The following is a 22771-nucleotide window of genomic DNA, read 5'->3' as shown; positions in this document are numbered from 1 at the left end:
GGGAATGCATGTGTTGCTAACTTAGGGTTTGTTCATAGAGAACAATTTCATTGGTATAATAGGCTTCCATCTAGTCTTTCCTTATAATTCTTTATTAATAGGTATATATAACCTAAGTATCGCTTTTGTTAGATTTTTATATATGGGTTTTGGTCTAGTCCCCCATATTTGCTTGTATTTCCTTTCTTTTTTTCTTTTTTAATAATACATTTTTCATGTGGTGGTAGATGATTGTTGTTTCTTGAGATGTCAACCTAGCTGAGATATCAAGTTTCATAGTGATGCTTAACATGAGAGCTTTTATAAAAAAAAAATCATAAAAGTCAAGTGCGCAAGAATAACGCTAAGCGCTATGAATCTGCGTCCATCATTTTGATCATATACAGAAAACTTGAAAACTTTATTAAAATTCATTCTCAATTGTTTTCATAAAATTCCAGTGACATTTAACATTTCTTTGATCCAGTTTTAAATGGTAGTTTTTTTCACAAACAGAAACTAAAAACAAAAATAGAATTAAATCAAGCAAGTACATTAGTTTTTTTTTTTTGCAAATTCTTAATATTTTTTGTTTTGTTAATCCATTCTATATCCAATCTTAGGTTCTGTTTTGAGTGATATCTTTTGTTCTAAAGAGTTTGTCAAATTAAAAATTCATTTCAGTTGTCCTTGTTTCAAACTAAACTTTTGTTGTTTTAAATGGCTTGACCGCTACTTGGAGTGGTGGAATATCTTGGTGGCTTTGGAGTTGTGATTTAGTGAGAGTTAATCCACTGAAGAAGGTGAGCAGCTGATCATTCAAGATTAAATACCCTAAAGAGAGGAAACACGAGGAAGTGACACAAAAGCAAGGAGTGACAAACACTTGGGAGTGATAGTTTAGGAAATTTTTGTAAAACAAAAAAATTCTTGCGTGATTGTATTTCATTTGTGTTGTGATTATTGAAAATTTTCAATTAGTGGATTAATAACTCAAATTTAGACGGTGAGTGTGTCTCCAAGGTTCAAGGACCTCACCTAGAAATGACTAGCTTGAAATTCTAAATTTATAGTAATTAGTGTTTCAATTGTTTCTTTAATTTTTATTTAGAAAACATCTTGATTGTGTTTCCAATAATCTTCTTAGAGAAAATTTTGTGAAGTGTAGTGATATAGGGAATGACTAGGAACCTGGAAATGATTTACCAAAATTCTTCTTATAAGTGTGTTGATTCAAGCTTTTGTGAAAAATTTTGAAACTCTTCAAAACAAGGTTCACTATCTTTTAAAAATTGTGGATAAGTTTTCCAAAGGCCAATCAAATCTTGAAATTGTTCTTGCCTCACAAAATTGTGTTTTTAGAAAGGCTGAACTGGGATTTAACCCAAACAGCAAGAACATATCAGTTTCAAAAACCTTTTCCAATTTCTTTGAAAAATAACCTGTTGTTTTATCGAAACAACCGATTGAAATTTGCTTTTACTGCATGAAAAGAGGCTACACTAGGTTCCTAAGATTTTAAAGGTTCTTAATGTCCCAGTTAATGCCTATGGAACCAAATTTATAAGGGGACCAAATCTTGCTCCTTGATCTTGTTTCTTGCAGGGTTCTTTGATAGCCAACAAGAACTTATGATACCTGCACAGTGGTTGTCCTAAGCACATAACAAAGGATAAATGCAAGTCTGTCAAATCTACTCCTTAAGCAAGAAGGTCATGAGAAATATAGGCACAACAATAAATGTATTCTTGGGAGTCAAGAAAACTTTTGGTCAAAGAAGAAGTGCTCTAGTGAAAACTCATCAAAGTGATGCCTATTCTTATGGTTCAGAAGTATGCATCTTACTCATATTCTTAACAAGTCAAAGACTCATGACCTATGTAATGTAAGTTGTATATTCTCATCCTATTCATGTGCCACATATGACTAAATGAACATCTAAATGTTTTTCTCTCAGTGAAATCTATTGAGGATAACTCTATACAAAGGTATGAACTAGTTGCATACTGCATTTTTCATCACTTTGGAATTTTTCTTTTGTTCTGGAAAATATTCACCTTGTTGTCATAGTAAAACAATCGGTTGAAAGCTCGAAACAACCATTTGTTTTGCCACTGGCACCTCTGAATAAAGTTGTCATGGTTGCTTACGCATGGTTACTGCTATTTGTGCTTTTCAAAACCTGTTGTGGGACAAATATGCATTTAATGTGCCTCTGAATCAGATCATAATGGAATATATTCTAGTCATAAAGAAATATATTCTATGGTTTCCTTGGAAATTTAAGTGCTCTTTATGAATGGTCAATCAAAATAAAGGGTATGTAAAAGCTTTCTCTGTTTGGGTCTAACATACTGCATATTGCCACTACAACAGGTTCTTTTTCTTTGGAAAAACAACTCACTAAAAGCCAATTTACCATGGTTAGCCTTTTCTGCTTATATATATGTGTGTGTGTGTGATTTCAACTGAATATTTCACAGAAACAACCTTATTTTTTTGCAACCTCACTTGAAACTAGTTGTTTCCACTACTTCTTCACAAACTCATTTTTGCATCATGGCCTCTTCATCCCCCTCACCAAAAAGGAAGAAATCACATGCTACCAAAAGGGTTGGTCACCTTGAAACTTGGTTTTCAGGTGATAATGAGAAGATTGAGAAGTTTTTGTATGAGTCAAGCCAAAAAGCTATCAATAACCCAAAATTGATATCCTTCAACTGGCTAAAGGAGCAGAATCTCAAGGATGTGAGAAATTCCTTGAAAGATTAGAAGCTAAGAAGGTTTCTTGAGATGTCTGGAAACACTTATTCGGATCTTGTAAAGGTATTCTACACAAATCTACTCATTGATGGTGAGAACTTGTATTCACATGTCAAAGGGGTAGATATGGAGATCACTCCTGATGTGTGGACTGCTGTCACATGTTTAAAGTACTCTCTAGGCTCAACATCAACAAAGGGAACATAAGTGTGGTGGAAGACTTCAACAATATACAATATTATGTGAGTTGCCTAAAAAATCCTCACTTGAAAGTGAAGGGCTTTTCTGTAGGAGGCTTAAAACTGAATGAGAGAATCATTGCCTTCATTGTCTCATGGATGTTGACTCCAAGGAGGAGTAACCATTCTATCCTCACTGAAGAAGATCTTGTTTTAATCTACTGCATAATGAAGAACATCAAGGTCAATTGGATTCATGTCTTTAAGGAGCACATGCAAAAATCTATGAGGTTAAATGACTATCATTTCCCTTATGTTGTTGTTATATCTAAATTTCTTCAATATTTTGAAGTTGACCTTGAGGAAGAATTGTTTGAGGTGGTGAAGCCATCTCATGAAATTAACAATGGATCTCTTAGAAAAATGGGATTCATTAGGTTGGCAATAAATGGGTGAGTAAAGATGAAGAACAAGTGGGTCCTTCTTGTGAAGACCAAGCTGGAGCAGATGAGGAAGACCAAACTGCCCCAAATACTAGAGATGTTGGAGCATATGAACACCAAGCTAAATAAGATGATCAAGGCACTGAGAATCCAAATGAACAAGTTGTTGGTGAAACCTATGGAGCTTGTCCAAGTGCTGGAAATGTTGGTGAGTATGTATGGATGCACTTGTGAACTGTGAGCCACCAATAGATCGTGGGCTTCCTATGTTACCATTTGAAAGGTTGATGATCAACCACTTGGACAACATGGCTAGTGATCAAAGGAATCACTATGAGGGATTTTTCTTCATCAATTAGGGGGAGATTGTTGAACAAGATGCTTTGATGCCTCCAATTCTATGTGGAAAGCTTGAAGACTTTGCTACTGAGTGTGTGTGTTGTCTAGTAGTTTTAAACTTGTTAATTCACTCCTTAAGAAGATCCAAGCTCATTTGAATCTTTATCTTTTTGAAAAGATGGGTTTTCTAAAAGGTTGTGAAATTTCAACCTGTTAAAACGCTTAGTGGTTTTTAAAATGATTTGGAAAACCTTTGCTTTGTTTTGTCTTTCCTGTCAAACATAAAAAAAATCGGTTATTTCGATAAAAACAACTGGTTGTTTTTATGAAAACAGGAAAATGATTTCAATCAATTGTTTTGGAAAAACAACATATTGTTTTCATAACATAATTTTGTTAAGTGTTTTAAATTGTTTTAAATACTTCCAACTGCTTTTGGTTTTTGATCTAACAGCTTTGACCACTTGATTGAGGTTATATAAAGGTTGTTTAACGTTCTTTTGAACTATCAAAGAAAAAGAGATTGCTTAAAAATGTTTTTCAAGAATTCAAGAACTTTGGATCATCTCAAATGTGTGGAATAGGATTGAGTTTTGTATTCTTCTGAACTATAAGATTTGTATACCCAGGTGTATTCTATTCTCTTATTCTTGAACATTGTATTTTTGTGTGTTCTTGTGTAAGGCAGTTTCGAAAAGGTGTTTTTGGAAACTATGATGTTGCTAAAAAGTGGTGTGTGCTCTTGAGAGGTTCAAGATCATCATTCTTGGTGTGTGATTTGTAATCTAGGTTTGATTATATAGCGAATTCTCAATGGTTAACTGAGGACTAGATGTAGCCCTTGGTTAAGAGTCAACCAGTATAAACATCTTGTGTGATTCTCTCTATCTCTACTCTCATAAATTGTTTTAACTTTGTTTTAAATTCTGCTAGTATAAACAACCGGTTGTTTCGTGAAAACAACAAATTGATTTTCTGGAAATAACCTTAAAAAGGAAATTTTATTGAGTTGAACAGAAAATCAATTAGTTGATTTTTCAGAGCTTTTCACTCTACTTCCGAAATTAGCGAAAAAGAATTCACCCCTCCCCCCCTTCTTGTTTAGGTCATTAATTCTAACATATATATGATTTAATTGTTTTGAAAAAAATGTGTATCTGGTTGTCTGAAATACTATTGTATATCTGGTTGTTCTTTTAAATGAACAAGTTAATTAAGAGGAGGAAACACATAAAATAAATTGAACTAAAAATAAAATTTCATCATAGACGTTGATTGTAGTCAAAACCATAGCCAATGAGTCACTATAGGCCCCGATTATGGACAAAATCATAGTCTATGGGAGAGACCATGTAAGAAATACCATAGACCTAGAAAAGGGTATAAGTGTTGGTTCTATTAATAATCATGGCTAATAACCCTTCTATGAATATATTATGATATTATTTCATGTAAGAAATAGGCGTCGGTTACTAAAAAATCGGCACTTATAGGGCATTAATAGACTATGAAGCATAATCGTTGTTTATACGTTTATAAGTCAAAACTATAAACAACTTGCTTATAGACTATGGTTGTAAAATCGTCGTCTAAGAACTTTAAGAATTGTTGTTGAAGAGCATTTTTAGACTAATGTAACTCATAATCTTAACAAGCAAGAGAGTTCATATCACCTCCACCAACCTCTCAACATCAAAACACAACTTTGTATCTACAATGTACACCATCTAAAATAGCCACCTCTAGTTTAAATTCTACGGTCAACTCCTCCTCAACCTGAATTTGATATTGAAAATACTCATTGTATGGTAACTATGATGGAAGAGGCCTAAGCACCAACTCAAATGCAAGCCCACCAAAGTGTAAAATTGGGCCAACCACTAGAGCCATGGCCAAGAAGCTTCAAGAAGATTGGGATGCTGCTACTTATGACAGAGAAACCTTCTTATACATGTTCAAGATGTCATAAACTCTAGTGTAGAGTAGAATTTATTTTTGCAAAGTAGAATAGGAATTTTACTTGTAATTTTGCTTAATTGTAATTAGGTTGAATTTAGGTATCTAAAAACCAACATAGGTTAGATTAGGGTTTCTAGAAACACCTAATCTAACCATGGCCGATCATTTAGACCTAATTGAAGCACATGGAGCACACCTAGTCACACTTCCCATGTGAGCTACAATTAGGCGCCAATATTCAAACCTTTAGTTTTCGAATTTCCCTTCATTTGTTTTGGCCAAATCTGATCCTCCTTTGCTATAAAAGGAGGAGCCTACCTCATGTATTTTCAAGATTAATCTAAGAGTGAATTGCTTCCAATTTTGTGTCAATCTCACTCCTTGTCTCCTACCTCTCTGGGATAGACAATTGATCTTCAAACTTTCATTCTACCAAAGTGTGATGGCCTCACCACTCACATTCCACACTTAACCTTCACCTCCAAGGCAACCATCATCTCCAAGGAGAGCCTTGTCCGTGAGCATCCATTAAGCTTCTGTAACTCCACCAAGAATTCTCCAAAGGATTAAGGCACTCTTCCATCATTTGGTATCTTGAGCTATGATCTTCAAGAGATAAGTGTCTTATCTTGATTTTGATTTTGTTTTTCATTGTAATTCCGTGTTGTTCTTCAAGTGTTCTTGTTTGTATTGTTGTATTTGAGTCTTGATTTTGATTTTAGTTGTTGTTTTGGTTCAATCCAATCGGTGCAAATATGTTCAAATTGATCTTGAGCTTCTATATTGCAAATTTTATGTAGGATTCATTGTGTTATGGTATACTGTTTTGATTTTGTAGGATTTGAGTATTTCTTGATGATTCAATCGGTGCAAATTGTTTGGTTCTTGAGTCTTTTGATTTTATGAATCTATACATGTTTTGTCAAGTCATGTGTTTCCAAGAATTGTCATCAAATCCTACTAGTACTTTTCTTGATTGATTTGGTTTCTTGATTTTCTTTTTAAATCCAGTTTATAATCTGAATTGTTTGATCCTTTGGTGCATTTTTTCTTTTAGATTTGAGTTCATATTTGTGTAATAGATCCACACAAGTTCTTATACATCACTTCTATTGTGTTTTTGAAGTTTCTTAAAACTGTTTTTAATTCCAGAATTAGGTTTCCTCTGTTTTTTATTTTGTGCTGGCTATTTTTGCTTATGAAATTAAAATTCGTTGGAGAAAAATTATGAAATTCTGGATCTAACCAGATTGATGTGTTAGAAGAAAAAAAAGAAAAAAAAAGTGAGTCAAAATTCAAAATAGAAAAAAAAATGATAAATCAAATTCAAAAAAGTGTGCAATCTGGCGCGAACAGAAATGGTGATTTGGCAACAAATTTGAAAAATTTATCACAATTAATTGGTGCATTGTTTTGGTGTGATTCCAGCATCAAAATTTAGCAGAGATCTTGAACTGTTTGTGATTTAAATTTCAAATTTAAATTCAAACTATACAGCTCAGCATAAATATTTTAAGTCACTCATTTTATACTTCAAAATTCCAGTAGTACTGTTTTGGTTTTATTAATCCAATTTTAGTGTCAATCTTTAGGTTCAATTTGTGTGCCACCTTTTGTTGAGTTACCTTATTTTCTTGCTTATCAAATTGTTCATTTACTCTTTCAAGTTGTCATATTATTACTCCATATTATGTTGTCCAATTCCAAATTGAATTATTTCTTTGCTTTATTTTTGTTGACCTCTATTGTTGGTGAAAGTTTTCCATAGTGGTGATTGGTTAAGTTTGGAGTTAACCTTTGTGGTGAGTCCATTTTTACTTAGTAGGTGCTGTTTTGAAGACTTAATTTGAATATACTTGAGAGGTTGACAAGGGTGTTGCAGCCAGTGAGTTTACAAAACTACATAAAGAGTGGGTGCCAATAGCAAGAGTAACAACAAGAAGGAATACCAAAAAGCAAAAGAAGTGCATAGAATAGGAATTCTAAATTTTCTTTTTTAATCCAATTTTCATTGTATTTATTTTGAATTGTAATTGCATTAAACCTTGATTAATTAGTGGAATAATTACACATTAGACGGTGAGTGTGTCTTCAATGGCTCTAAGTGTCTAGAAGTCTCACCTTAGGATACGCATAGCTTTAAAGCTTTCTAGTTAGTGAACTTTAATAGTGTTTAGTTAATTGCTTTGCATTGTTTACTTGCTTTGTATTGTTTAGTTACTTTGCATTTTTCTTGCATAAAATTGTGTTTTTCATCCTTAAATTGTGATCTAAGTGAATTACTTAGAAAAAGATTTGTGAAAAGTCTTGAGGGATAGATTCTGGCAAGGAAAGGCTTGGTACTTAAGATAACCAAGTGGTCCACCTCCCTTTCTTGGGAAGCTACCTTCATTACTCTCCTTCTCTTTTTTGGGGTAAATTACTTATAACACATAGCTTTAACCATGTCTTCTCATTCTCGTCATTCTAATGAAAGTGAAGGAAAGTCTATCAAATCTCTTTTGGAAAAAATAGCACAAGACATTCAAGCACTTTCATATAGACAATTGCAACATGAGACCCAACTCAAAGAAAGGGATGCTCAATTTGCTTTGATACAAGATGAGTGGAAAATGGTTAAAGAAAGAGATGAATACACCAAATCTAAAAAGAGTTCTCATGCATCTAGCTCTAGGGGTAATGAATCTTTTGGGGAACAAAGTCTTAGAATTAATGAGTACTATCAACAACCACCTAGGAGAGTTAGAAAGGAAAGAAAAGAAAGCCCAAAAGAGGTTAGGGTAGATCTACCTTATTTCCATGGAAAAGAAAATGTAGAAGCTTATCTAGATTGGGAGATGAAGGTAGAAGAACAATTGTTTTCTTGCCATAGAGTAAGTGAGGAAAGAAAAGTACCCTTAGCCACTCTAAGTTTTCAAGGCAATGCTATGTATTGGTGGACGACCCTTGAGAGAGATAGGTGTCTTCATAAGGATCCTCCCATATAGTATTGGAATGATCTTAGGGGAGCCTTAAGACGCCGCCATATTCCCTCCTACTATAATAGGGAGTTAATTGACAAGCTCCAAAGACTCCAACAAAAGACCATGAGTGTAGAGGAATATAGGCAGAAAATTGAGTTATATATGATGAGAGCCTCAATTAGGGAGTCTGAACCCACCACCACAGCAAGATTCTTAAGTGGGCTTAACCTTGAGATTAGAGATAGGGTTGAACTTTTGCCCTACCAAGACTTGAATGACTTGATTCAACTTTGTATCAAAATTGAACAACAAAATTTAAGGAAAAACTCAAGTTGTAGGGAAAGCTCATACTCCAACTCTTATCCAAAAAGAGAGTATAAAAGGGAGGAAAGTGTACCTAAAGAAAAACCAAGAGAAACTCCCAAGAGTGTAGGAAAAGATGTGCTTACTCCACCCATTCGTGCTAGGGATGTCAAATGCTTTAAATGTTATGGTAGAGGTCATGTTCAAGCCCAATGCCCAAACCAAAGAAATTTGTTCTTAAGAGGGGTAGATGAGTATAGTAGCTATGATGACGAACCTAGTGGGAAAGAGGAGGAGAATAATGAGGGAGTATATCCATGTGAGGGGGAGTTAATGATGATTCGAAGAACCCTCAACAATCAATCTAGCGTGAACCTAGAAACACAAAGAGAGAACATTTTTCATATAAGATGCAAAGTTTTAGAAAAAGTTTGTTCTCTCATTGTGGATAGTGGCTCTTGCTGCAATTGTTGTAGCGCTAGAATGGTTGAAAAGCTAGATCTACAATTAGTCCTTCATCCTAAACCTTATAAACTTCAATGGATCATTGAAGATGGGAAACTAACTGTAGACAAGCAAGTGAAAGTCGAGTTTTCTGTGGGCAACTACAAAGATAACGTTTTATGTAATGTAGTTCCCATGGAAGCTTGTCATATTTTGTTAGGTAGACCTTGGAAATTTGATAAGAAAACTATGCATAATGGACTAACCAATGAGATTACCTTCACCCACAAAGAAAAGAAGTTTATACTTTATCCTTTATCACATTCACAAGTGGTAAAAGATCAAGTACAAATGAAACAAGAGAGGAATGAAGAGAAAAAAAAAACAAAAATAGAAAAACAAGAAAAATCCCTTAGGGAGCAAAAGGCGTGGGAGAAGAGTGTTCTTTCCCACAAGGTCATTCAACAAGAAGAAAGAATTGAAAATACATTTGAAAACATGTTTCTTGTTGAACAACCTTCAAACCTTTTAATTTGTAAAGGAACATTTACATGCACTGCCACACTTGTTGAGACTTGTGTTCTACCTCCTCAAGTAAAAGAACTTTTAGAAGAATTTGATGATATATTCTCTAAGGAAGGCCACATAGGACTTCCTCCTTTTAGAGGTATAGAACATCAAATTGATTTAGTTTCGGGAGCTAGTCTACCTAATAAACCAGCTTATAAAACTAATCCTGAGGAAACTAAGGAGATAGAATCACAAGTACAAGATTTGTTGGAGAAGGGTTGGGTTCAAAAGAGCTTAAGCCCTTGTGTTGTACCTGTCTTGTTGGTGCCAAAAAAAGATGGCAAGTGGAGAATGTGTTGTGATTGTAGAGCCATCAATAATATCACCATCAAGTATAGGCATCAAATTCCAAGACTAGATGACATGCTTGATGAATTGCATGGGTCCATCATATTTTCTAAAATTGATCTTAAAAGTGGATATCACCAAATTCGAATTAAAGAGGGTGATGAGTGGAAAACCGCTTTTAAAATCAAATTTGGAATATATGAATGGTTAGTGATGCCTTTTGGTTTCACTAATGCACCTAGCACTTTCATGAGGCTCATGAATCATCTCTTAAGGGATTGTATAGGTAAATGTGTAGTAGTTTATTTTGATGATATCTTAGTTTATAGTCAAAGCCTAGAAGACCACCTAAGACACCTTAGGGAAGTTCTCTTAGTGCTTAGAGTTAATACTTTGTTTGCTAATAGTGATAAATGTACCTTTTGTGTTGATAGTGTAGTGTTTTTGGGTTTTATAGTTAACAAAAATGGGGTACATGTTGACCCCGAAAAAATCAAAGCCATCCAAGAATGGCTAACAGCACAAAATGTAGGAGATGTTACGATTTTTCATGGTCTAGCAAGCTTTTATAAAAGACTTGTGCCTAACTTTTCAAGTCTAGCTTCACCACTCAATGAGTTAGTGAAGAAGGACGCTCCATTTTGTTGGACCAAGAAGCAAGATCAAGCCTTCAAGAGGCTGAAAGCTCAACTCACTAATGCACCCATTCTAGCCTTACCAAACTTTGCAAAAACTTTTGAGCTAAAGTGTGATGCATTGGGAGTAGACATAGGTGTCGTATTGTTGCAAGGTGGACATCCAATTGCTTATTTTAGTGAAAAAATTCATGGAGCCACCCTTAACTATCCAACCTATGATAAGGAGCTTTATGCACTTGTGAGGCCCTTAAAGACTCAGGAGCACTATCTAGTTTCTAAAGAATTTGTCATTCATAGTGATCATGAGTCTTTAAAATATTTCAAAGGTCAACATAAGTTGAACAAACGCCATGCAAAATGGATGAAATTTCTTGAACAATTTTCTTATGTTATCAAGTACAAGAAGGGTAGTACAAACATTGTGGTTGATGCTCTTTCTAGGAGACATGCCCTCTTTTCAAAACTTGGAGCCCAAATTCTTGGCTTTGACAACATAATTGAACTTTACAAAGAAGATCATGATTTTGCATCCATCTTTGCTAAATGTGAACATAGAGATCTTTTTATGTGTCTGAGGGGTATCTTTTTAAAGAAGGAAAACTTTGTATTCCCCAAGGAACCCATAGAAAACTCCTTGTAAAGGAATCTCATGAAGGAGGTCTCATGGGCCATTTTGGAGTTGATAAGACTCTTGATCTTTTAAAAGGAAAATTCTTTTGGCCTCATATGAGACGAGATGTCCAAAGACATTAATTTAAATGCATATCATGTTTAAAAGCTAAATCTAAAACAATGCCTCATGGACTCTATACTCCTTTACCTATTGCCAGTGCTCCATGGGAAGATATTAGTATGGATTTTATTCTAGGACTCCCTAGGACTGCAAGAGGTTTTGACTCCATTTTTGGGGTTGTGGATCGTTTTAGTAAAATGGCACATTTTATTCCATGCCAGAAGGTGGATGATGCTCAAAATGTTTCTAAACTCTTCTTTAGAGAAGTGGTAAGACTTCATGGGTTACCTAGAAGCATAGTATCGGATAGAGATCCAAAATTTATAAGTCATTTTTGGAGAACCCTTTGGGAAAAACTTGGCACTAAACTCCAATTTTCAACGTCTTGTCATCCTCAAACGGATGGTCAATCAGAAGTAGTCAATAGATCTCTTTCTACTATGCTTAGGGCGGTCATGAAGGGTAGCCATAGATCTTGGGATGAGTACCTTCCCCATATTGAGTTTGCATACAATAGGGTAGTTCACAAGACTACTAATATTTCTCCATTTGAAGTTGTATATGGGTTTAATCCTCTTACTCCTTTAGATTTGTTACCCCTTCCTAATCCACATACCTTTGTGCATAAGGAAGTAGCTACAAAAGCTGACTTTGTTAAGAAAATGCATGAGAGGGTTAAAGAACAAATACAACAACAAATTGAGAAATATATAAAACATAACAATAAGGGGAAGAGAGAAATAATCTTTAAGGAAGGAGACCTAGTTTGGCTTCATCTTAGGAAGGATAGATTTCCAACTAAGAGAAAGTATAAACTTAGTCCCCGAGGTGATGGACCTTTCCAAGTCCTCAAGAAAATCAATAACAATGCATATAAACTTGATTTACCTGCGGAATATGGAGTACATGATACTTTTAACGTCATTGATTTGACTCCTTTTGTAGGTAATACTGAAGAAGAAGAAGAAGAAGAAGCATTGGATTTGAGGACAAATCATTTTCAAGAGGGAGGGGATGATGGAAGAGGCCCAAACACCAACTCAAATGCAAGCCCACCAAAGTGTAGAATTGGGCCAACCACTAGAGCCATGGCCAAGAAGCTTCAAGAAGATTGGGATATTGCTACTTATGGCAGAGAAACCTTCTTATACATGTTCAAGATGCCATAAACTCTAGTGTAGAGTAGAATTTATTTTTGCAAAGTAGAATAGGAATTTTACTTGTAATTTTGCTTAATTGTAATTAGGTTGAATTTAGGCATCTCAAAACCAACCTAGGTTAGATTAGGGTTTCTAGAAACACCTAATCTAACCATGGTCGGTCATTTAGACCTAATTGAAGCACATGGAGCACACATGGTCACACTTCCCATGTGAGCTACAATTAGGCGCCAAGATTCAAACCTTTAGTTTTCGAATTTCCCTCCATTTGTTTTAGTCAAATCCGGTCCTCCTTTGCTATAAAAGGAGGAGCCTACCTCATGTATTTTCAAGATTAATCTAAGAGTGAATTGCTGCCAATTTGGTGCCAATCTCACTCCTTGTCTCCTACCTCTCTGGGATAGACAATTGATCTTCAAACTTTCATTCTACTAAAGTGAGAGATGGCCTCACCACTCACATTCCATACTTAACCTTCACCTACAAGGCAACCATCATCTCCAAGGAGAGTCTTGTCCGTGAGCATCCATTGAGCTTCCGCAACTCCACCAACAATTCTCCAAAGGATTAAGGCACTCTTCCATCAAACTAAAAGGAAAACTGTTATTTTTAAGCCTAGATTGCTTCTTGCAGAAACTGTCTCATACGTTGTTAATGTTGCTCTCTTAATTCTTGAGTGAAAATCTACAATGAATGAAGAATACTAAGCTCTTCTACAAAATAAGACATAGAATTTGGTTCCCCTCCCACTTAAATAAACCTGATTGGTTCAAAGTGGATATACAAAATCAATATATAATATCAATGCAACAATAGTGAAGCATAAAGAAAGGCTTGTTGCAAAAGATTTTTCTTCAAAACAAGGTCTTAATTATAATAAGACTTTTAGTCATGTTGAATGTTGTTACAACATGAGTGTTCCTCACTATAGCTACTTCAAGATAATGGCACATGAGACATGTTGATATTCTAATAACTGGAAGCTCTTCCAAAGTTATCGAGGCTTTAATCCAAAAACTTCATAATATGTTTCCCCTTAAATATCTTATTCTCAGCTTCTTCCCGAAGATATAAGTATCTAACACGACTAATGGCAGAGTTCTTCTCAACCAAACTAAGTACAACGAAGATCTTCTTAACTAAGTAAAAATGTCCAACATTAAGCCAATCAAGACTCCTTTAGCCCCTAGAACAAAACTTACTACCAAAACCACTGAAGAATTTGAGTATCCAACTTTATACAGATTTTGGGATCTTCAATATGCAATCATAACCAGACTTGACATAGCTTTTGTTGTCAACAAGTTATGTCAGCTCATGCATTAGTCCCTCTATCATCACTGGAAGAATAGACTATGGCTTAATTTTTAAACCATTTAAAAACCTCAACATCACTGGTTAGTGTGATGCAGATTGGGCATCTGATTCTCCATATATGAAATCCACTACAAGGTTCTGTAATTTCTTGGGAGACAATATTGTATCATGGGCTACCAAGAAATAAAATATTGTGTCTAGATCCAGCATTGAAGCTGAATTTAGAGTCATGGTTGCTCTTCTTATTGAAATGCAGTGGTTAAAATCTCTTCTCACTGACCTTCAAATAAAGTCAGATAACCTTTGATATGGTGGGATAACCTTAGTGTTGTTCTTCTCCCTGCAAATCCAATTCTGTATTCAAAATCAAAGCATTTTAAACTGGATTTGTAGTTTGTCAAGAAAAAGGCATCACGGGAAGAAATCACAGTAAAGCACATATCATCTCAGTTTCAACTAAGTGATTCCCTAACCAAAGTTCCACCTAGTGACACTTTTCTCTTATCTAGAACTAAACTAAACTGAATGGTGAGATCCAAAGCCACATTTCAATTTGCAGAAGGATAAACAAAAAATCTTAGAATAGTTTTATATATATACTAAACTGAATGTTAGATCCAAAGCCACATTTCAATTTGCATAAGGATAAAAAAAATAATCTTAGAACACTTATATATATATATATATATATATCCCTTCTCATTATATTTTGTTTCATGAATTCTAAAAGATTAATATTTTTCATTTTCTTTGCCTCTCTTTACATATCCTAGCAAATTTATACTAAAAAACCAAAAAAACAAAATCAAGAAACTAAACTAATTAAAATACAATTAACCATTTTCACTTTTAATAGTGGATTTATCCTTTTTATAATTTTTAAAATGTATTTTATTCAATTTTTCCATTGAACTTCATTTATATCATTTTTTTTATTTTACTAAACGAATTTGAACACACTCCATCACTTCCAAAACCTACAGAAAAAAACAATGTTGATATGTAAATATAACACAATGTTGATAGGTAAATATAAAACAATGTTAAGATATAAGTGGATAAAGAGTAACTTGGTAATTTTAAAATGTTTTATTATGATTATAACAAAAATACGTTTGAAATCTTTAGAAAATTATTATTTTACGATTTTAAGTTAAATAGAAGAAATTATATATTTAAACTAAACGAGAAAAGAAAAATATAATATTTATATTTCTGTACATCTTCTTTAACCGTCTTATCTTAGATGGACTAGATTGTATATTATAAAGTATAAGAGACATAATAATCATGTGTCTCAAAAAAAGGAGGATAATTTACTATAAAGTTTAATATATCAAAATAAATTATAACCAAGAAAAAAGATTAAAAAAAACTAGGTTGAATGGGGTTAGTCTCCTTCAACAGGTAAGTGGGTCAAAGCATACCAGGCAAGAACATTCATAAGTCAAGTTGGCTCACGCTAAACTAGAGCCAAAATTGACAATACATAATGGAGAGAGAAATGAATTTATACTTATATAAAAGTTACGTATTATTAAGCTATTCATTATTATTAGATCAATTTATTCAAAATTTACCATTTCCCTTCAAATTTCTTAAAATAAGTCATGTTTAAAATTTTATATTATCATTCATGTAAACTAAAAATAAAATCATATTAGTAAAATTTTAACAAAAAAAATCGGATAAACAATCAAAATAATACAAATTATAATCAATGGTTAAATCAATTTACATATACAATTCCTGATAGAGTAATAGTTTATGTGAGTTATATTAGATGGAACAAATAAAATTCACTATTTATACTAAATTATATACAGTAAGAGTTCATATAAGTTATATTGATAGATGGAATAAATAAAATTCGCTATTTATACTAAATTATTAATGATGTCATTGTTAAGGTAAAACTTTAGTCTTCTCTCTCTATCTCTCTCTCACACACACATACACACACATTGGCTCACAAGTGAAAGGATGGAAAGAACTTAACTTCCAAGTTCAGCTGTCATTATAATGTTCCAGAAAACAATATTACATTACAGTTGACAAAAATATGTACTGAAGAAAAAATAATGAAAACAAAACTTTCTCTCTAACCTGAAAACTGTAGATAGGAGCCTATATAATTTCAAATTTAAGGTCAGTTCAAGGGAATGCAAAAGGAAAATATCCATCACTTCACCTTTGTGTCTTGCTTATCCAGTTGAGAATATGAGAACAATCTTCCCCCTTCACAAAATGCCTTCATAAGAAAACACTTAAATTAATCTCTTTGCAGCAAGGAATATATTTTAGTACGAGTTAATAATACATTATTTGCCCCAAAACAAAAAAGTACCTATTTTTGGTGCGATAAGACTTTAGTTGTGTAGCTTCTCGGCGATTAGAAATATCTCTCGACATTCTTAGGTGTTCAGGCACAAGAAGACTTCCATTCCAGTCATGGTATGCGCCATTAATGAAACTGAGAATGGTTTCCTGACATGAGTAGTTCATTTCAAGATAAAGCATACATGAGAGAAATAAACAAAAGAATGGATTGCCCAACAGAATAGCAAATTTTTCCTTAAGTTTAAAAAAAAACAAAAAAACAGAAGGAAACCATTATTTAGGTTTAATAAAAGTACTTCAGTTGACAGCTGCTTCCACTGAAAAAAGTACTACTAGCAATGACATCTTCATTCCTAGTGTGAGACATAACTTTATTAGATTTTTATAAATTCTAAATTGATGAGAACACGAGGTTGTTGACTTTAGAGTAGTATTCGTGTGAAATGACAAGAGAAACATATGTTCACAAGTTATACCAGAGGTTTAGAAGCATCAAGCCACTGGTATATGCCTTCATTACGAAACCATGTCAACTGCCTTTTTGCGAAATTCCTACAGAAAGTATAAGAAATAACTTGTTAAATAACTGAATTACGCTGCTGCTCTATATCAACAAAACATGGCAAGCATCTAAAGATCAAATAAATATGAAATCCAGTGGAAACAAAATACCAAACAACAGAAGAGGATAACATTGTGATGCATTGGTGAGAGATAGCACTTAAGTACTATAGGCTTTTTCCCTGATGAAATAATTTCAACATACCAGCATGTATTTTCTGGGTGCGTATAAATGATGGTAATAATCTACCTGAATCACATAAGAGTAATAGGCTAAGATATAGAAATATTTTCGACATAAACAGAATGGAAAAGCACAAGCCACCATTCTTGACATATGATAGATTGAAGCCAACCAAGGAAAGTTTTTTTAAACAGCCCCGTGTACAGAATACTAATTAACAGCATACACCAGTTTTTGAAACAGGACAAGCAAGTAAAACATCAAAACAAGCAAACAGAAAACTTGCTCAAAAATTGTTATCTGACTACGATACTACGAGAAATTGAAAATTCATGAATCATAATTGGGTTTCGTTACTGAACATATTATAAGCTGAACATCTTTTTAGTTAATATCATGGTACTATGGTATAACTTCCACCGTGCATGTTGTTAAACTTGACATTTAATTATACAAACCCATTCTAGTGCTCACTTTAGAATTAAAAACATAAAAGAGATCAACCTGGGATAGGGATACGTTCTATTCTATGCGATCAATTTAGCACCTTATCACTACACCATAAATGGAAACATTACCCTTTAATTCATTGGCAAGAGAAAACACAGTAGCAGTTTTCATGGTAGCTGGAGAATAACTTATCATAGTTGCACTTTTCTTTTCTTCTTTCTCAAGAATTCCTATTTTAGTTTGTGAAGGAGAAAAATCAATTACAAGCTTGTAGTCATGCAGGTGTATAAATACTGAAGGCAATCTAGAGTAATATTCATACCCTTTAAGAACATATTGACGACAACACCAATATTCAGAAAATTTACAGAAAAGCCCAAACAAAGTTTTGGAGAATTTTACATATATTAAAAGATTTGGAATGAAATAGCATGAAAAAATTCCTAGAAGACGAAACATTTAGAATTGAAGCAGTGCTTCCTCTTCCACATTTCACTTGTTGGTCCAGGTGATCTCAAATGGTTATTAGAAACAAGAAAGAGATAGAGGAACCTCTCATGGTCTTAAAAGTTCTCAAAAACAATGAAAGAACATGGTTTGTAGTCTGTGTTCTAAATTTCTCATTTAATTCAACTTTATAACAAAGCAGTAATCAACAAACCATGCCAGAGAACAGCCACTAGGAAAAATAAGAAAAAATTATGGCATAATTTTTTAACAGTAGAAACATTCAGTGAACAAAGATTTACTTAAACCAAAATCATTTAAAGGAAAAAATATTATATTTTAATATATACAGACTATTTTAACTGAAAAAGAAAAGTAAAAGTACTCTGCTACTTTTATCTTATAAAACAACAAAATGCATTACCGTGATGCTTTTTGAAATTCAAACAAGAATTTGTAAAATTCTGCAACAGAACTCTGACCCCCGTGCTCTCTGCAACTTTGTAAGTACTCCATGGCCTGAAATTAGTGAATCACGCATACAAAATATGAGTAAATTCATTACAACTATTTCAATAGAAAATATAATGATCAACTTATTAGACACGTTCTATGGGCAAATACTTTACATCCCTAATGCTTAATATAGTACTCTAACTTTATATTATACTAAAAATTAAAAATGGGAAAGTTGGAGTTATATTCTACTACAATTTCAACCAACACTGTTTCTTATAGCATAAAGAACTTCTTGTGGTACACAATATACAGAAGTATTTCATCATTTTAAACTATAAGATGGTAACATTAAAATGTAGAAGATGTAAGATATACTTGTCTGTAACCAATTGCTTTAGTTGCAGAATTGGAGTTTGGATGAAGACCCGTATCAAGAAGCCACTGAGCCTCGGACAAAATCCCATCCCTTCCTGTAGTTGAAGAGAGCTAAGAGACTTATTGCAATAAAATATTCATGTATTATTGACAGAGAGCTTGGCATGTATTGTTATAACAGCAAGGTATACGATGTGCCCATGCATACAGGTAGAGAAGAATGCTCTACAAAATGTAGGGCATTCATTTACAAATTGAGTGTTTTCCTGTTCAGGATATACCTAAAAGCATATCTTCACACCGATAATCAATTGATTTATAGAGGTCAAGTCTATGACTAGAAAGGAAAAAGCACATAAACTCATAGTCTAACTCTGATGAGCTGGTTTCTTCCATTCCAGTGCTCATATCAGATGACTCCGAAACCTCAGCAACGCTACATTCACTCTGTTCCCTGAAAGAATCATATGGTACCCGAAACGCAGAAGGAGGTGATCCACTAGACTGCCATTCCAAAGAAATATACATAAATGGTGAAGTTCAGGTATGTAAGCAATCAGTCGATTACAATGAAGTTCATTTAAAAGAGATAATCGCACCACAACCATATTACCCAAAAAAGAGATAATTCCACATTTGAAAGAGATAATCAATTACAATGGATATTTTCATTGTGGTCAGTATTCGTATTAGCACCAATGTGCAACAAATGAATAAGAGTTTTCTTCAATCTTTCAATAAGGTTAGTAGCCACGATAGAATTTAGAGTTGCATGAGACTATGAGTAACTTGGCAAGCATACCTTAATAATCTCTAGGCTACGCCGTAATCGATACCAATCATTCACTGCTAGAAATTGAGCCTTTGGATCACCTGCTTTTACCACCAACTGTACAGCTGTATCCCAGTCATCTCTCCTCTGTAGTTCAGCTAATTCTTGATTTACTTCAGATATAATCTCTGGAGAAGCTTTAGGTACATCTGGCTTTCCATATATGAACCTTATATTTAAAAATTCAAACATAACTCACAGGTTAGTGTCCCGCAATAGCACATAAATAGCTACATAAAGAAAATAAACTCAATAAAAACGTGAGATATAACATCTATAATCCATACAGCCGACACCCATACAGCTTCCTTCATTTGACAGAAGTTTATAATATCCAACAAAGCCAAAAAAAAAAATAGGACTTGTAGTTAGATTATGCTAGTGTAAGAACACTAAAAATAACTAGAAAATTACCATAACATACTAGTATATATCACATTCTTCAAGAAATGATGAAACAGAGAAACACTTGGAAAACCAAGTCTGCATCACTTGTTTCCTGATATTTGATTTTTTTCATTATCGTAATGCCCAATCATGCACTTCCACACCCCTATTTATTTTCTTTGTTAAGGATATAAATAGCTGTGAAATTACTTATGAAATGAATAACTTCCTTAGCAGGTTGTGGAAACAAAAAAAGACAAGTAGATTTCATTTCCTATTTATGTTTTCTTGTTAAGTTATTACAAGTATATAATACAACCACTATGCAACTACGGAGTTCAATTCGAAATAAAAAGTAGTAAACAACGTCAAAATAGGTAATTGTAAAAGACATACCATCTTAAATACAATCCAGTGCCTCCAACAACTATGGGAACACGGCCATTGTCAAGAATACATCTTGTAGCATGCCTTGCATCCTCAAAAAACTGCCCAACAGAATAATCTGATAAATAAAAATTTAATTAGTGAAAATAGAAGTTCTTCAAAGTTTCAATAACGGAAAAATCAACACGAAGCTATACAGCACGAACACCTCCCGTATATGAAGTGGCAGTGTTGAACACATTTTCAGACAAATCTCAATAGATCTCCAATTAAAAATATATTTTATCATCTCAAACACTTGAGCCAACACCTCAGTATGAATGGAGACAAAAGTGTTTAGAAAAATCTTTTTTAATTTTTAGAATAGTCAACTTAAAATATAATAAATTATTACAAAAATTCTCAACTTCTTTTATCATAGAAAAATTGTAAGACTTAACATGCTGGTTGGAGAACTTGAATATACCTTCTTGGAAAGATGTAATCCATCTAACTTTGGGACATTTTTTGTAAAGAGATCGAGTGCTTACGTTGTAAAATAAAATAATGTCACCCAGTAATCTCTTGTGAGACTCATCATCTCAGACGAAAGGTGAACATACTAGAATAAATAAATATTATTTAGTAATATAGATATTTCGTTATGCTCTTATGTTTCCCATATTTCATTTAATTTGTTACGTAGCATCTCAGTGTGCAGTATTTTAGACAATAGCAGGAGTATTTGCGTCCGGATCAAAGAACATGCTTCATAGAAGATACACAGAAAAAGGTATAACTAAGTCCAACATAAAACACACCTTCAGATGGGTGCAGTATGTCAACCAGATGATGCGGTACCTCCTAACAAGAGAAGCAAACAAAACAAAAGTAAATAAACTAAAATCAAAGGTTCCAAAAATGATTGTTCAAGCAAATAAGAAATTCAAAAAAACTATAACAGACAAAGTAAATCATGCGTTATGTCACAATCGCACACCTTTCTTTCATCTGGGGAAGGCTTTGCAGATCCCACATCAAGCCCCCGATACACCTGTGGTAAAATACAAGCCAATGAAGCCACTCGAATAAAGAAAGAGCATTATTTCATACACCATAAAATCAATTACATATCACCTTTGATATAACTTTTAAAGTAATTATTCCAGAAATCAACATTCTTTAAAGGAAAAGACAATGTAAAACATACCTGATGATTTATTCCAATTAAACTCAACAAAAACAACAACAAACTTGTTCAATTACAATACACACATATATTTCCTATTTCATAAATAAATATTGTTTCCAAATCCATAGCATCTTCATGAAAAATCAAGTTTGTCCCATAGTCATTACTTCTCGTTTACAAAATACTGAACTGCAACAACTAAAAACAATAATATTTTATCTCAGGAAATTATGATAATAACAATAATAATAATAATAATAATAATAATAATAATAATAATAACAACAATTCAGCAGTTAAACAAACTTATTATCCATGATTTGGCTGAATAGCAATTTACATGGAGATTGCAAGCCTTTTGAACTTAAAATCCCAAAACCCTACGGATATCACTACTAACACCTCATACGCAATGCAAAAACACGATTGAGGAAAATGGTTGTTTGTGTTTGAATATAATATTACCTGAACGGAATCAGCACTGACGATTTCGCCGTTTAGGCGCTTAGCTAGTTCCAATGCCAGGCGGCTCTTGCCCGAACCGGTGGGTCCAGAAATCACAATCACCTTCTCTTTCTTCTTCCTTTCGGATGCAGTCACCAGAAACTGTCGCCGGGAAGTGAACAAGCACTGCCGTGGTCGGAATAGCGACCTCTCCGGGAAACGGAAGCAGGTGCGGAGAGTGCAGACTCCATTGTTAATCATGGTCAAAGTTGCAGTGAGAGTGAGGCGTGCCAAGTTCAAACCAAGGTATATAAATATTGGAACATTTATATTGGATAACAGATATTGTTTTTACTATTCGAAAGTTATAATAATACTAATAACAATAAAGAAAAAAACAATTTTATATTTTATATTTATTAATAATTCTCAATTTAATAGAATGAATAAAGAAAAGAAAATGAAAGAATGATCAATTGAATAAAAATGAATAAAAAGCGAATCGGTTAAGAAGAGAGTGTGAATATCATATCCGAGCAAACACTTTAAAGGTTTGATTGTGAAAGGTGGGACAAACATTTTACCATTGCAAATCTAAGTTACAAAGATCAAATCTTCCGGAATATTTGTCCATGATGCAGCAAACTTCTTCCCTG

The 22771-nt window shown here is 33.5% G+C and overlaps 1 protein-coding gene and 1 pseudogene across 12 annotated transcripts; one reads left to right on the top strand and one right to left on the bottom strand.

Annotated features, from left to right (window-relative positions):
• Nucleotides 1–8106: 8106 nt before the first annotated feature.
• On the top strand, nt 8107–14603 carry LOC150027479 (uncharacterized; annotated as a pseudogene).
• Nucleotides 14604–16060: 1457 nt separating this feature from the next.
• On the bottom strand, nt 16061–22446 carry IPT9 (isopentenyltransferase 9). 12 transcript variants are annotated; one of them, XR_011085022.2, is made up of 12 exons: nt 22137–22434; nt 21480–21533; nt 21301–21343; nt 20510–20618; nt 19697–19895; nt 19176–19398; nt 18895–18989; nt 18485–18579; nt 17742–17843; nt 16895–16970; nt 16426–16565; nt 16061–16329 (listed from the first exon to the last, which is right to left on the bottom strand). XR_011085022.2 is itself a non-coding variant. In XM_068643509.2 (11 exons), the coding sequence occupies exons 1-11, from the start codon at nt 22374–22376 to the stop codon at nt 16266–16268; spliced, it is 1338 nt and encodes a 445-aa protein (XP_068499610.1). In that variant the 5' UTR covers nt 22377–22446; the 3' UTR covers nt 16061–16265. The 12 variants fall into 12 exon arrangements, 5 of the variants coding, with proteins under 5 accessions (XP_068499610.1, XP_068499611.1, XP_068499613.1 ...); XR_011085020.2 differs by having other exon boundaries at nt 18895–18985; XR_016521030.1 differs by having other exon boundaries at nt 19268–19398.
• Nucleotides 22447–22771: the final 325 nt, after the last annotated feature.

The sequence above is a fragment of the Phaseolus vulgaris genome, chromosome 5 (assembly GCF_051622355.1).
Source record: "Phaseolus vulgaris cultivar YP4 chromosome 5, ASM5162235v1, whole genome shotgun sequence".
NCBI lineage: Eukaryota > Viridiplantae > Streptophyta > Magnoliopsida > Fabales > Fabaceae > Phaseolus > Phaseolus vulgaris.
The sequence above is the reverse complement of the archived record's forward strand: the minus strand, read 5'-3'. Positions and strand labels throughout refer to the sequence as shown.

What these genes read in the sequence shown, in the direction of transcription:
- IPT9 (XM_068643509.2), bottom strand. Translation starts at nt 22,376, where the DNA reads ATGATTAACAATGGAGTCTGCACTCTCCGCACCTGCTTCCGTTTCCCG. An exon ending in GTGTGAAGATATGCTTTTAG is followed by an intron (nt 18,990 to 19,175) that starts GTATATCCTGAA and finishes CTTCAACTACAG; the next exon opens with GAAGGGATGGGATTTTGTCC. An exon ending in GAATTTCAAAAAGCATCACG is followed by an intron (nt 16,971 to 18,484) that starts GTAATGCATTTT and finishes TACTTTCTGTAG; the next exon opens with GAATTTCGCAAAAAGGCAGT.